The sequence below is a fragment of the Alosa alosa genome, chromosome 20 (genome assembly GCF_017589495.1).
Source record: "Alosa alosa isolate M-15738 ecotype Scorff River chromosome 20, AALO_Geno_1.1, whole genome shotgun sequence".
NCBI classification, from domain to species: Eukaryota; Metazoa; Chordata; class Actinopteri; order Clupeiformes; family Clupeidae; genus Alosa; species Alosa alosa.
In genome coordinates, this window is record NC_063208.1 from 10,907,421 (window position 1) to 10,923,605 (window position 16,185).

The window sequence follows — 16,185 nt, forward strand, 5'->3', positions numbered from 1 at the left end:
TTCTTTTTTTTTCTAATTTCAGTCTTATGCTAACGATTTTAAATTGAATGTACCCAATGCGTTTTTGCAATTTGCAAATAATTACATCCCCATTTAGGCTACATCCACATCCACCCCACATGTTTTTGTTTATGGACCCTATTTTCCTTCAAATGCGCCGCTGACTATCAAAATTCTGATGCGCTGTTTGAAGTTGCGCTGCTTGCTGTTAAAGGGAATGGCAGATATAATTTTCATTGGTTTAAAGGATGTTACGCCCAAAACACACCCATGACTGATTAAGAAACATAATCAGTTGCGCCAGGCATCCGACGTTTGACAATGTTTGATAACAAAACCTCCCCCAATGTGGACTGGACAAACCCCTAAGCTATTCACAAGTGACCATGCGTTTTAGATCGCTGAGATAGGGCCCTAAATCTGAAAGACTTTTGTTTCATGTGCCTCTCGTCCACACTATTCCGGTGTTTTTGAGCTCCTGAAATGGAACGATTTGTGTCGATATCATATTCATTTGAAAACATTGGCTTTGCATTTTCATCATGTGGACAGTGAAAACATTGAAAACATCTGAAAACGTTGACATAAAACCCAATGTTCCCCTACTGATTTAACCTTGTCAGTCTGATGTGTCATGACTCTATAAGACTCACTTTGACTTCCACTACTAGCCTGTCAGCTGTCTTTGGGAGCATCTGTAGTGCAGTTAAATTCTGCATTTTGTAATGCTGGCATTTGCAATCTGTTTCCTCGTCACTTTAATTGTGTCATGGTGTGTCTATTTTCAGTTGTGGACTGAGGCTGGTGATGTGCACTAATAATATAATCTTACATTTCGTGACAGTGCATCTTCGGCTGTGCTTCATATGCGCCTTTTGCCATAGACCAGGTTTTTCTTGGTCAGTGGCGTAATGCTTTTTAAGTAGTGTAAGATAGCGATTTTTAGATTTAGATTTTTAAAGGAGAGGATAAGGGTAATGCATGGTAAGTGCTTGTTAGGTTAGGGTTAGGGTTAGGGTTGTTAGATGTGTAAGGACAGGAGGTACTCTCAGAAAGAGTTGAGTCTTCAAGAGCTTCTTGAAGATAGAGAGGGACACTCCTACTGTGGCTCTTGGTAGGTTGATCCCAGGAAACAACAAATAAAAATAGTCTGGATTGCCGTGTGTGTTGGGGAGGCAGTACCAGATGACATTCCTTGGTGGAACACAGCATAAGTAACATAAGGCTTTATGAGAGCACTTAAGTAAGTGGGAGCAGACCCAGCAATCACTTTGTAGGCAAGCATTAGTGATTTGAATTGTATGCAGGCAGCTAAGGGTAGTGAGTGGAGCTCAATGAAAAAGGGGATAACAGGTGCCGCTTTTGGTTGATTGAAAACTAGCAGTTTCACCAGAAGGCCTGTTAGGAGAGTGTTAGAGTAGTTAAGGCAAGAGATAACCATGGTCTTAGGTGGGTGACATGTTGGATTAGGTACGGCCATATTTTTCCTAAATTGAAAAGTGCCATGGGTCACTGAGGTGACATGGTCAGAAAAGATCAGCTGGTCATCAATCATAACACCGAACTTTCTTGCAACCTTGGTAGGAGCAAGACTTAAGGGTTCAATTTTGATGTTGATGTTGTGTATAATTTGTTTGGCTTCGGTTTCGGTCTGAGGTTTAATTGGACATGATGTTCCTTCCTCCATGTGGTTATGTCAGAGAGACAATCCGAGATCCATGCCAAGACCATGGAGTTGTCAGGTGGGAATGACAGATAGAGTTATCATCTGCATAGCAGTGATTTAAGAGGCTGTGCAAGCGGATAATCAGGCCCAGGGAAGTGATGTGTATATGGAAAAGAGAAGGGGCCCCAGCACTGAGCCTTGGGGCACCTCTGTGGTGATGCAGTGAGATGCAAATGTTTGTCCTAGCAAAGACACATTGAACAATCACCCAGTGAGGTAGGATTTTAACTAGCAGTGTGCTTTCCCTATGATGCCCATGTTTTGAGAGTATGGATTGTAGGATGTGGTGGTTGACCATGTCAAAAGCTGCCAATAAGTCAAGCAAGATGAGTAGTGAGGACCGAGCTGCAACTCTGGCTGCCATTAAGGCTTCTGGCACAGACAAAATAGCTGCTTCAGTGGAGTGACCACCTTTAGGTTAATTGGTTCAAGGAGGTCATTCCATGATATGAGTGTGTGCAAGGTTTCCGAGTCACCCTCGGCAGTTTTAGAAACCTTGTATCCCGAAAAGAACATCAGGTCTGTTCTGGATTTACTGAAATTGATTTATGTGTCTTACTTGCAGTACAGCGTGAGGCTTTTCACCTTCAGTTCCAATCCCCTAACAGGTTCAAATGTTGCTAAACATTCAATGGCTCTATCTCAGCATGGGTCCATGTAGCCTTAGTGCTATTTCAAAACAATGGTCTTCAAACACATCTATACAGTTTAAACTAGGGTTCAAGATGTATCTTGCAAAAAAAACATAACAGTTGCTTCCAACCCAGGTGCCACTTCAGATCACCTTAAATTATTTCAAATGCATTGGCAGAAACAAATCCAGGAACACTTGTCAATTATGGCTTGGTGCTACTCCTGACAGGCTTGCTTGCTGGCAGCAATGTCTCAAGTCTCATGTGATCAAACTTGGCTCGTTACACTTATGCCCCTTTTAATGATGGCTATGTGGTTCCAGGCTGTCTGCCATTATTCAAAATAGGTTTATGTTATAATAACTTGTTCAGGGGCACACTCCCAAGCCCTCTTGGCATCATCAAGTATAGCTCTCAGGGAGTGCTTATGACTGCCCCCACCTTGTGCAGAGATGTGATGACCACTGATGCCAGCCAGGTTGGAATAGTGTTTAGTACCATGTACTGTACACCATGCATCATGCTCTCTGAAGAAATCAATAATCTACTTGTGTGTTAAGCTTCTCCCTCTTCAGCATTTTCATGTGCAGGAAGGACAGAATTTTTTTTTTATCTCTGCACCATCATACATAGAAATAATCCTCATTTTGTCTCAAGGTGTCAATCAGCTGAAACCGCTACTCGATTTTATCATTCCACAGTGGGATTTGAGTATTGCACCTACTTGTTTATGCATTCAACTGACTGGTTGAAGTAGATTTTAAAGGTCTGTCAATTCAAACAGCAGCTGACCTTGCATCTGTGTCTAATCAGCTAGGGTTAGTTAAGTGGTCCTGAAACAGATGTTTGAGAAACACTGTTTCAAACCAACAGCCAAGAAATTTAAGATTGACTGAAGCTGCGGTAATCAGATACACAGTGTAGCATGGGATGTATTTCCATATACAGCAAACCCTAAAGCAGTTGTTAACATCCTGTGTAAAAATGTCTCAAATCAGGATGAAACATTTGCCTAGACTATGTGTTGACTCAAACATGGTCGCTCTTTGTGCTATAACAGAGATGTTTCATTATAGTTGCAATAGGAGAAATGGTGAGTCGTTATGTATTACCAAAGGATCTGAAAATCCAAGAGAAATAGGTGCAGTGTATTTAAAAAAAAAAACAATGTTCCAGTCGAACTTCAACTCACAAATTTGAGCTAACAAACCAGTGGTGTTTTTTCTCGGAGGCCAAGGGAAGCTTTGCTTCCCCGTTAACATAGTCTTGTCCCACACCACGTCCCTGTGACAAATCCAAATAAATAGGAACATTTGCCACATTAAGACAGTCGTTGCTTTTGCTAGTGTCTCCCTTTCATTAATTTAGCCTCTCCCTTCACCAGAAATGACTACATCTCTTGCTTTTCATTCTTATCACACAGTCACAGTTGAACAATGAACATTAAATTATATATATTTCTTGTTACCTCCAGAATAACAACCACTGCTGCATGTATGATGGATCTAAGGAGATACCCTCTTGATGAACAGAACTGCACCTTGGAGATTGAAAGCTGTGAGTACTTCATTGTCCAACTGATACAAATTTTGACTTATAACTGAACCTATGTACGTCATTATGCAACATTGCTACAATTCTATTTCCTCCCTCGGGCCGAAGCAGTCAACGTATATGGTTTGAAAATGCCCTTATAGTGGGGCGGCTTGGCTGGAGCATTCACAAGCATTGTGCACTTTGTGATAAAACGTGACATTTGGTACACTTATAGCCAAAGACAGTTAAAAAAAAAAAAGATATTGAGCCATCGTGAATTTTAAATATTCCGGCTGTTAGGTTACAGTAGGTGTTGCCATTTAGTACTGCAAATACTTGTTTCTGAGACCTGTGACACCATGACATTACTAGCTACGGGTGGAACCTCTGTGTAATGCTCTGGCAAATAGTAAATGATCTTGGAACAGTCTCCTTCAGGCTCACAGAGTACAAGATGTGCCTTCTTATCAGACACTTCTTGTCTAATTTTTATTTTTAAAAAAGAAGAAAATAAAACCCTAACCCTTCAAAAAGGAAGATAGCTATAATACAGGGATGATGTGGAAAATATGTTTTGAAAAGGTTACAGAAGTCTGTATTCCGTAGTTGAGTAACCAACCAAGAAAGCAGACATCTGTCTGTAGTATTATATCGTCGTACCAAGAACCGTCTTCTATCAACATCAATGCACAATTTCAAAGTCGGCCTTAGCACGGCCTTAGTATGTTAACTACTTATGTGGAACAGGAAATCAAAAAAAACAATAAAATGGGTTTTCCTTAATCTGTAGATATGGATGGAAGTTTTATTTATCTACTTGTAAGTCCACCTAGAGGGAAGCATATGAAAAAGGATACCACAAGGCACATTGCAATAGTCAAGTCACATCGTTCCATGGGGAAGCAATTGAATTGAATGAAATAGTGTACACAATTTTTCAGACTGGGGGTTTTATGAAGTTATTACACTTGTCCAGTATTTAAACTTCATGGGGGGAAAAAGAATTGTGAGAGGAAAAACTAGTCAAACTAAATGTTGCTAAGCTAGCTAATTTAACTAGCCCTACTTGAATATGTGTCTGACATCTGTAAGGAAAGTGTGGTCATCTTGAATCGTGGGAATGAAGGAAGCTTCTGGGTTATTCTTACGGAGATCATCAATATCGTACTAATATGCAACTTTATTGCAATTTTCATGCAAATCATGACCGCCAACTTGAATTTTTTATGACTTACATAAACTACAATCTACAATTGTTCTTGTAGACACTGCCAAGAATTATGTATGGTGAATATATTTAACTAACTAGATCATCAACATCATAATATATGCCATGCCATGAAAATTGATCTGAAAACTGTTGTCACTGGTGGCCATTTTGAAAAATGGCTGCCATGGCCGCCATATTGAAAATTCATGATGGCTCAATATCCATTTTTTTGGACTGCCTTTGGCTATATAAGTGTATCAAATGTTATGCTTTTATCACAAGGTGCACACTTTTTCAGGTTATCTGCCCCATTATTAGAATCTTTTAGGATACATTGCAGATTCTAGAACAACTTTACACAACATCTTTGCCTGTAAAGTAATTTACATACATTGGAAGCAAACTTGTGTAAGATTTTCTCATGTCAGATTTTTTTTGTTTTAAATTTAGACAGAAATTTGAACACATTTAGCAACACATTTAGTTTTTATTTTGGTAAGCATAAGAACCAAACAAACTGTTTGCATCAAATACTATATATAGATTTAAAAAAAGGGCAATTGTAACATTCTTGTCTGGACATAACAAAAAGCATGGAGAGGCTTTGCTGCAGGCAGCAAAGCTGGACAGGATAAGATTCCTGGTGGGTGTCAGAGACATATTGGACAGTGCTGGCAGTGTAATTAGCATTCTTGTTGGTCAGCAGCGCTCTGGCAGAATGGGAGGAGCTGGTTTCAGAGGTGCAATGTCCACTTGGGCCTTGCAGGACCGGACAGTGATTAATCTGGGAGAGCATTATGGCACTGTTGCACATTCCATGTCTCTTATTCGGAGATTGAACATGAAGTTGTCCAAGTTCATCTTCTTTGTCCATGCCAAACTAATCTGAACTGATCCCAGTGGGATGGCGCATTTATCAAATCAATTCAGTCCCATCTAAGCCCATTCTAATCACTCTGATCTGAAAACACTTAATCCAGGAGCGGTTTATGTCTTAGGCAGACACTTTTATTGCTGATAAGCAGCAGGAGGTCTCTGGCACAAGTGGTGTGACATTCTTCTGACAGGGCAGAGCCAATGTATCTGTTCCAAATAAGATATAACTAAAAATAACAATGAATTAGTATGAACCAGCAGCTAAGTCCATCACATGTGTATAGAGAGTCCATGCATAAATATATGTATCATTTAATATCTTGCTAATTAAGTATTTATGTCAGAGTAATTTATAAATGGATTAAAAGCAAGAAAGAAAAATTTTTTGGAGTGCGACCATTCTGTGATTTTCTGTGAGTTCCCTGGATCACGCACCTACAAGCAAAGAAACAAGAGCACAAACGGGAGAGCGCGGTGTGTGCAAAGAAGAGTACTTTATATGCACAAAACCCACAGTTTCACATTATTTGTGACATTCCAATAGCAGTGCTATTTCAGTGCTTTTACATATATTCACAAGCATGTTATTTAGTATCAAATGTCCTAGATGTGGCAGATGCTTTCTGTGAGCTCACTACTACAATTGGATGTTCTTTGACATTAACTATTCTTGTGAGTTTCCTACATCTGTAGCCTCAGGTATTAAAACAATGAGCTTCCACATCACTGTGTCTTCTTCCCCATCCTCCCCATCCTCCTCATCCTCCTCATCTTCGTCCAATCTGTAATGACTCAGTTCAAGACACAGCCTTTTCAGTCCTGATTACCATCCATTAGAATCTATTGAAATTCATTAGGTGCGTTTTGTCAATCACATCAGTGATAAAACTGCACACATAATACATGACCTTTATGGCCATGTAGTCATTCTTGATCATGGTTTTATTTGATTAAATGTCCCAGACATGGGTATGTCATTTTAGTATACTGCAGTGCAGTTACGGTGGCTGACACAGTAGAGTAGGCTAAGCTACAGTGCAATTGCCAGCTGATGAGTCAAGTCACTTTATTTATATAGCACATTTAAAACAACAATGTTGACCCAAAGTGCTTCACAGGTAAGGCTATCTTACAAAAAATCAAGGAGGGAGATTGAGAAATAAAATGAAATTAAAAAGGGGGGATATTAGAGGTGTTAAGATGACAGTAAGACACAAGCCAGGAAAGGTTACAATGCTCATAAAACTAGTGATAAAACATAGAATAAATTAATAAATTACACAGTATGAATTCGATAATCTGTGAAAAATGTCATGCTGAAGCCCATACAGAGGGTAACATTTCAAATAAGCAAGGTTACACATTTGATCTTTTTTGCAGGTTTTCCTGATATGAACGAATATGTAACTTGGGGTATTTCTCCCTGCACTCGCCAAGTAGTAGGAACAGTAACTACAAATGTGTTTTACACATTTTAAGCCTAAAAGTTGCTTTATGTTGAATAAGATATTTGTTTATATATGAGGATGGATTAACTCCTGATTTGCATTCTGAAATGAAACTAAGACTGATGGAAATGTTTATTTGTATCAACATGGTGGCAATGACATTTCATTGCCATTCAAGTTGGCCAACAACCTCAAATGGTGAATTTATAGCTTTTAACAACTGTGATGAGTGTCCATATAATCTATGGGTGAAATATCATCTATGAAGGCCTAAAAGGACAAAAAACATAACATTATGACCCCATGGAACTGTATCAGATGCACTACAATTGTTTAGCCTACTTTTGTATTGTGACAGTTAAGACCATTTCTGACTGTTTTCATTCTAAAATTCTTACGAGGTGTAACAGCCCTTATGCTAGCATGCCGGGCCGTAGAATAACCTCAAATGTGCATTACTTTCTGTGAACTGAACGCCATGTCGTCCATTATCCCTTACATATAGTAGGCTGATTATATTGTATTAGTCTAGAGAAAAATATATTGAGCATTTGTGTGCCAGATAAAGTAGCTTGCTGAGAACATGGAAAGTGTCCTGAATGTATAATACTGAGATTATTGAGCTGATGAGCATAGATCTGCAAACAATGTACGTTTAAACATCCTGGCCTTTGATATTATTGAGACATCGGTATATTATATTTGGTGAAATATTGAAACCCCCTTTTGTAACCCAGCAGCAAGAAATACACATTTACGTATGAACATTCAAACTAATGTTATTCTGAAAAAAGCCACAGTTGGCTGTAAATCACCCATCCTATAAACAGTTATATCATAATAAAAGGAAAAACACCACTGGTATGGTGGAGAATCTTAATTTTGTACCCATTTGTCACATTCCAAATAGCCTACTCACATTTTGTTTTTAGAAATAGAATGGTACAGATAAAATGTTACAGGTCAATTCCACGAAAATTGGACTTTTTGTCACATCCATAACGCCAGTGAAATGCCTTGATATGATAACATTCTTTTTTTGTGCATTTTGTCTCATTTACATTCATCAGCCAAAAATAGCAAATGCTCAAATTTCATGTAATCATTCACATCATACCATACCATCACATTTTATTGGCATTATGGATGTTAACATTTTTCAAAAAATTAAACTGCAGCATCTTTTTGGGGGGCTTTCACGTTCATCGGCATATGAAGATCTTATTGCTGCATTTGGTGTGACCATTTTTGTGGATGTTATACATCCCATGCAGTCTCCAGAATAATTCCTCTGTTAGTGCTCAGAACCGTCCACTGTATACATAAATATGATTATTGTCTAGATTGTGTCCGCCTGGATCAACAAGCACTGCGGCCCAACATGTCCAAAAAATAATTTACAAAAGAGCTATTGGCACAGCAGCGAATAGGGCCCTAATTTCGTTGACACGCAAAGCCCGTCACAGAGCAAAAAGTCTGTCTGCAATGAATTTCTTCTGCTTTCATTAAATACATTAAGAACCCAAGGTTTTATTTGTTGGTACTGTGTTGGTGCTACCTATGGAATTTGGTCTCAAGAAAATATTTTTTATTTGTAATGGTATATGTATATGAGTACAAGAATACTACTACTAAACAAATACTGAACATGAAGGAGAGTGCAACCGTTGGAGATTTCTTCAAAAATCCTATGGAAAGATGTAAAAATCAGTCTAGGCTATTTATCTCCCTATGTATTTTTGCTATTTTACAGATGGATACACTACCGATGATATTGTGTTCTTCTGGCAAGGAGGTGACACCGCTGTAACAGGGGTGGATAAGTTAGAGCTCCCACAGTTCTCTATCATAGAATTACGGCTGGTATCCAGAGAGGTGAAGTTCACCACTGGTAAGTTGTGCTGGCTGGTTTCCTGAATCAATAAGACACACTGTCCATAGATCCCGGGTGAACGATCACAATAGTTTGATTGACCCCACTTAGTAATGAGCATCCAAATCATTTAGTACAATGTGTTTCTCACACAAGTTCATGACATTGTGAGATATGCAATGAAGCCTTGTTCTTCATATTTCTGCCTGTTTTAATAAACCAATCCTAATAGTGTCTCTCTTAATTTAAACGAAATAGCCATGTAATGATCAGATATTTTATTTAGAGAACCTCATCTTTTTTATCTTGGTCACATTAGATGCGATTTTGTTCAGCATCTTCCAGTAATGCAGCCTCTTTGGTTTAATTGACTGGATATATGTTTCTAAATTAGGTTATATGAAAAGGTTTTAGCAGCGCAGTAAGTTCACAGCTTGGTGGATAATGTCTGCAGAACTTGGCCAGCTTGGAGAGAGTAGAGCTGAAAGTGCACAAATGCTAATGTTGTCATAATCTCCTGTAATTAATTGTAAGTTGACGACTAACAGGGCTATTTAAAGAAGTAACCTTTGTGGGGATGTTCGTCTGACAAGCTGTCTGAGGGTGTAGTAGAATGATGTCACGAAAATCACAATTTAGGGTTTTTAAGGGAAGGCAGAGTTATCCAATTGGTCATGCCTGGCATTACATTTTGAGCCCATTAATTTTTTTTATTCTTTCCTTTTCAGTCTTTTGAGCATCAACCTTTCAAATTATAATAGTACACTGATTTCAATAATAAATATAATTTAGAAAGAGTTTCAGTTTGCTGGTACACATTCAGTGTGTCTGGCAGCCTATAGCCATACTGAGAAACTGTACCATACAAATGATACAAAAGACATACATACATACTGTACATAATAACACATTCGGCTATATGTTTTCTGTTCTGTAGAAGTGTTCTACAAAACTAATCTGTACAGTAATTTCCCAGCTATTAGCCGCGACTTATACATTGATTTTGCAAAATTTCTTCAGCTAAGAGGTTAATACACTGGGGCAGTTAATATGGTATTAATATGGTTTTGTTTCTTTTAATTTGCATAAAACACTGTCCTGCGGCTTATACACGATGCGGCTAATACACAGAAAATTACTGTAGACTGTGTGGCATGATACTACCCTCATGTTCTTGTGTTAATTTTGATATAAAAGAGAGACAGTATCCAACAATTTGCCACTCGATAACTCTCGACAATATTTTTTATGTATACAGTAAAATCGCTGCTTATAATCCGGCAATTTTTCACATAGATCTCCATTTCTCAAGGTCACTAAGTACTGTCGGTATGAAACCCCCCCCCCAAAAACAATCGGTTTTACTTAGCTTGAGTTGCTGCTGCCAAGCGGTAGGTTATATGGCCTTTTGGGCTCCCACCTTCGACTTCAAGGCAGCCTGGAAGGCACTAAGGTTAGGCAAGGATTAGGGTTAGGTGCCTTGAAGTCGACGGTGGCAGCGTTGCCTTGACGTCCATGGTGGGCGTCCAAAAGACCATCAAGCAACAGCTAAAGCTGCCAGGCAGCTACAGCGCTACACTCTGGGGGCATGTTCATGGGGGGCTCACATACATGCCCCAGAGTGTAGCAATGTAGCTGCCTGGAAGCTCAAACTGTTGGGTGCAGCAACTCTCTTTTCTTTTTTTTTCGTACCAGCAGTACTCGGTGACCTCGAGAAGGGTAGCGATATGAAAAGTCACCAGATTTCTCAGGAACCGTATGGAACCGTATGTAAGATTGTGGCTAAAACTGGTACTGCAATCACTTTCAAATTACTGTAGAGCAGTGTATCCCCTCCCCCTCCCTCCTGACTGGCAGAGCTGGAAACCCGGATGCCGAAACACTACTTACTTCGTGATTAGTAGATAGGTGCAGGGTGGCGCATCAGGCCAAAACACAACATAACAACATCAACATCAGTTGAGGGCTGCAACTTCACTTTTTAAATGACAATATCCTGGCCGGACTACTGTTGTCAGTGATATAAGTATTTGAAATTAACATGATTTCTTAATGTCTAGTGACATATCAGGGCCATTTTATGATTAATTGAAATACATTTCTTACATATGGTTCCTTTAATTCTCTCTTCTTCTCTTACCTAAAGTTTTAGTTTTAGTTTGAAATGCATCACCATCTGAATTAAATGACCTCTGTGGGGTCTTTAACATTAGAGATATTGTTTAGAAATAATTTTAGTAAGAGTTCTTCAGTGACTAAAGGAAGGACATCAAATCCCTACAGGCAATGACAACGTTGTCTGATGTGTCAGATTATTGAAAGATGAGTCAGAGCAACATTTCTGAGAGATTTTCACTCCACCATAGACCACAAGTCCCTCCCTTAGAGAAATTTCAACCCTCCGTCCTTCAACAACCCCCACCGAATATGTCTCTTTCTCTCTCTTTCTCTCTCTCTCTCTCTCTCTCTCTCTCTCTCACTCTCGCTCTCGCTCTCTCTCTCTGTCTTTCTCTCTCACACACATACACTATGTCTTCTCTCATCCTGGTCCCTATTTTGTTAATCATGTCATTACTGTCCGAATGCTGAATTTTTGGGTCAGTGTCCTTTCTCTCCTGTCTAAGACAAATGAGTCACGGAATATGCACTCAGCTCTAAAATGTTGTCATGTCATGTTGTGGAATAAGTTGTTGAAAAAGGGATTGCATCAGGGTTAACTGTTTGAATGAGTTGTCTTCCCTCTTATGTCCTGTTCTTAAGTGAATCCTATTGGTGTGATCATTTGCTAGCACTCTGTAAAGGAAATGTCGATTTATGACTTGTCAGCTGCATATTCTGTAACTTTAGATGGAGAAATAGAATGATTCCTTTGGAAGTGTTTTCACTTCATTACGCTACAGTAGATCAAGCCATCCAGCATGATTTTTGGGACACTTGCCGAAATGCATCACTGTTTTCTCTGATAGAGCCACTGCTGTGGCAATAATTAACAAAGGACGGTCATCTTCTTTCTTAATTATGTCAATCATGAGACGTTTGACCTGGCAGCGTCAGCTGTAATTTCATCTTGTCTGCTGTATATATTCCTTGTAATTCAAATTCTATTGCTAATGCACTCTCCTTTTTTGTTTGCAAGAGTCTAGCCTGCATTACCCTTCGCTACCCATTACCCGCTAGCTAATTTGCTCTCTTCCCCCTTCTCCTTTTCCTGATCTTCTGCTGGATTGAATCCCCCTCACACTATCTCATCAAAATATCTCATGAGAACTCTCACCACCTATGGCTCTGTCTTAACTCTCTTGTCATTGTCTATATAATCAGTTTTTGGATGGTTAGTTTTTAATGTAGGCCTAATTCTTTAAAATCATTTATCCTAGAATGGTGGAGGTACTTTTATAACCAGTTTTATAACCATGGTCATCTCATATCATATATCAAGTTAGAACAGTTTTCTGTATTCAGTTCTGTATTTTATTTACACAATAAATATGTTGTTTTTATACATAACATCTCTCTCTCTCTCTCTCTCTCTCTCTCTCTCTCTCTCTCTCTCTCTCTCTCTCTCTCTCTCTCTCTCTCTCTCTCTCTCTCTCTCTCTCTCTCTCTCTCTCTCTCTCTCTCTCTCTCTCTCTCTCTCTCTCTCTCTCTCTCTCTCTCTCTCTCTCTCTCTCTCTCTCTCTCTCTCTCTCTCTCTCTCTCTCTCTCTCTCTCTCTCTCTCTCTCTCTCTCTCTCTCTCTCTCTCTCTCTCTCTCTCTCTCTCTCTCTCTCTCTCTCTCTCTCTCTCTCTCTCTCTCTCTCTCTCTCTCTCTCTCTCTCTCTCTCTCTCTCTCTCTCTCTCTCTCTCTCTCTCTCTCTCTCTCTCTCTCTCTCTCTCTCTCTCTCTCTCTCTCTCTCTCTCTCTCTCTCTCTCTCTCTCTCTCTCTCTCTCTCTCTCTCTCTCTCTCTCTCTCTCTCTCTCTCTCTCTCTCTCTCTCTCTCTCTCTCTCTCTCTCTCTCTCTCTCTCTCTCTCTCTCTCTCTCTCTCTCTCTCTCTCTCTCTCTCTCTCTCTCTCTCTCTCTCTCTCTCTCTCTCTCTCTCTCTCTCTCTCTCTCTCTCTCTCTCTCTCTCTCTCTCTCTCTCTCTCTCTCTCTCTCTCTCTCTCTCTCTCTCTCTCTCTCTCTCTCTCTCTCTCTCTCTCTCTCTCTCTCTCTCTCTCTCTCTCTCTCTCTCTCTCTCTCTCTCTCTCTCTCTCTCTCTCTCTCTCTCTCTCTCTCTCTCTCTCTCTCTCTCTCTCTCTCTCTCTCTCTCTCTCTCTCTCTCTCTCTCTCTCTCTCTCTCTCTCTCTCTCTCTCTCTCTCTCTCTCTCTCTCTCTCTCTCTCTCTCTCTCTCTCTCTCTCTCTCTCTCTCTCTCTCTCTCTCTCTCTCTCTCTCTCTCTCTCTCTCTCTCTCTCTCTCTCTCTCTCTCTCTCTCTCTCTCTCTCTCTTATACCCGCTCTCTCTCTCTCTCTCTCTCTCTCTCTCTTACACTTGCTCTCTCTCTCTCTATGTATATATAAAGTCCCTTTGTTCCAATGACCTTGGACTTCAATAAAATTGCCATTATTAATTTTAACTTATTAGTTATCAATATTTTATTAATGTGCAGTTTGTGTGAGGATGTAAAACTATGAACCCCATTTTCTAAACTTTTCCTCAATTTTTGTGTAAATAGAAAGACATTTTTCAACCCTGCAAAGACTCTCCACAAATGTCCCTGTCTGACACAGACAAGCTTGATAATGAAAAAGACTTGCTTATCAAGCTAACAAGCTGGCTGGTGTTAGATGATTTTGGGTTGCAAATTTGCAAGTACTATAGGTGTTATAAAACTGTATCCTATCATCTTTATCTATCATTTTCTCTCTATTCACCACAACCTTTAAACTATTCACCCCAACTCCCCAACTCAGCCGATGATTTCGGCTACATGGCTGGACATCTGCCTGTTCTGCCTCTAAAAATTGTCTTCCTTTTCTCTGTCTTTCTAGGTTCTTATCCCCGGCTCTCCCTGAGTTTCAGGATCAAGAGGAACATTGGCTACTTCATCCTGCAGACATACATGCCCTCCATTCTGATTACCATCCTTTCTTGGGTCTCCTTCTGGATCAATTATGATGCGTCCGCTGCTCGTGTGGCCCTAGGTAACGTGCTTAGTACCGCTCCTTTAGTCACTGTGATTTTACAATGTCATAGTAATTGTACTAAGTAGAGTAAATACAACTTTTGTCCTATTGCCTTGTAACAAAACAGCAACTCTTAAAGCACATTGTGCTGCTGTGCAAAAAAAATAAGCCAAAGAATTTAATAGTGTCAAATAGCATTTTTGAGAATTTTATTGAATTAGACATATTTTATTGATAAATGTTTTGTCTTCTTTGTTGATGTGGTCTACCAGACAATGCAATTCTCTGTATGATGTCAAGACCAGTGAGGAGCAGGTAAAGGGAGAGTGCATAGCCCCCACTGACTTGATAAAGCATGAGTGCTACCACAAACTCCCCCTTCACAGCCCATCATTGGGCATGTTTGCTCAATTTGAGATCTGCTCTTTGGGAACCTGGATCTAGACAGTGATACTTACCGACTGGATCTTTCCAACATCCACTTTTTTGTCTTATAGACCCTTTCAAGAGAGTTCCATTATCAGCATCATAGTTGGCCCCACAAGGCTTCCGTTTTAACATTCCATATGTTATCTTAATGCAGAGGAAGTAGATTGGGAACCAAATAGAACGTTTAAGCATTATTTTTGTTTTTATTGTTGAAAGGGTCTATATATGCCAATATGGTTCTCAGATTAGCAAGACTATATTTAGTCTTATAGTAACCTCTTGCCTTGTTCTCACTTATACTTTATCCACAGCATGGAATTAAAGATTTTCACTTTGGAGGATTAAAAATAATCTAGGGTTATCACTGGTTCCTGCACAAGGTCTCTGCATGCAGTCCCAGAACTGAGATGACGCAACTGTTTAAATTAAACATTCAAATGCAAGTAGGGATGGGCAATATATTGCGTTATTGGGATTAAATCAAGTTTCTGTTATGTTGTGAAAAGTGACTAAATCGTAAAATCATGATGTGCTTCTTCTGCTGTCATGCAACTGAAGCTGGCACTCCTCTGGAGTTACCAGGGTTACTGCACTGAAAACATAGTCTCCTTTGCAGAGTATAGTCTCCTTTGTGTCCTAATACTGTAAAGTGCCATTAGGATAAAGATTGCACATCAAGAAGATGAATAATCAGGGGAGCTGTGGTGCAGGTGGTATCATCCTGATACAGGTCCAAGTGCCCATGGGAACCCCAGTTTAACATCCCGATACAGGTCCAAGTGCCCATGGGAACCCCAGTTTAACATCCCGATACAGGTCCAAGTGCCCATGGGGACCCCAGTTTGTTTTCAGGTGGTGGTCATTTCCTAAGCTTTCTCTCTCCCACTTGTTTCCTCTCACTCTCAACTGTCCTAACTGCATTAAGGCAAAAAGCCCCAAATATATACTATATATACTAAATATATATACTTAAAAGACACACAATTGATGGGTTTTTACCTAGGCTGACACACATAGGATAGGCATACTACTGTATCTAAAATGTAAATTGTAGCCTACAGTACTTCTTGCACTCTCATCATTGGTTGTTTTATTTTGCACGTCATCCCAATATGTCATTCATTCTTCCTGTTGTTTGACTCTGTTGTTGCAAATCCTGTTCTATAAATATTATGGAACTGAGCTATTTTGAATAATCAGGTAAATTGGTGCGTCAGTCAAGAAATCTATAATAAAAAAAATGGCTCCTTTTGTATGTTCCTCATAAAATGTCTATGTAAAGATTTTGCAATACAGTCGAAATTAATATTG

At 39.5% G+C, this 16,185-nt stretch overlaps 1 protein-coding gene across 1 annotated transcript in view; it reads left to right on the top strand.

The window, feature by feature from the left end:
• Positions 1 to 16,185, top strand: part of gabrb4 (gamma-aminobutyric acid type A receptor subunit beta4) — a 38,532-nt gene that overhangs the window by 12,295 nt on the left and 10,052 nt on the right. Inside the window, exons 6-8 of the mRNA XM_048229063.1 lie at positions 3,833 to 3,915; positions 9,182 to 9,319; positions 14,311 to 14,463. Coding sequence (XP_048085020.1) covers positions 3,833 to 3,915; positions 9,182 to 9,319; positions 14,311 to 14,463 — 374 coding nt within the window. The remainder of the gene's footprint in view (positions 1 to 3,832; positions 3,916 to 9,181; positions 9,320 to 14,310; positions 14,464 to 16,185) is intronic.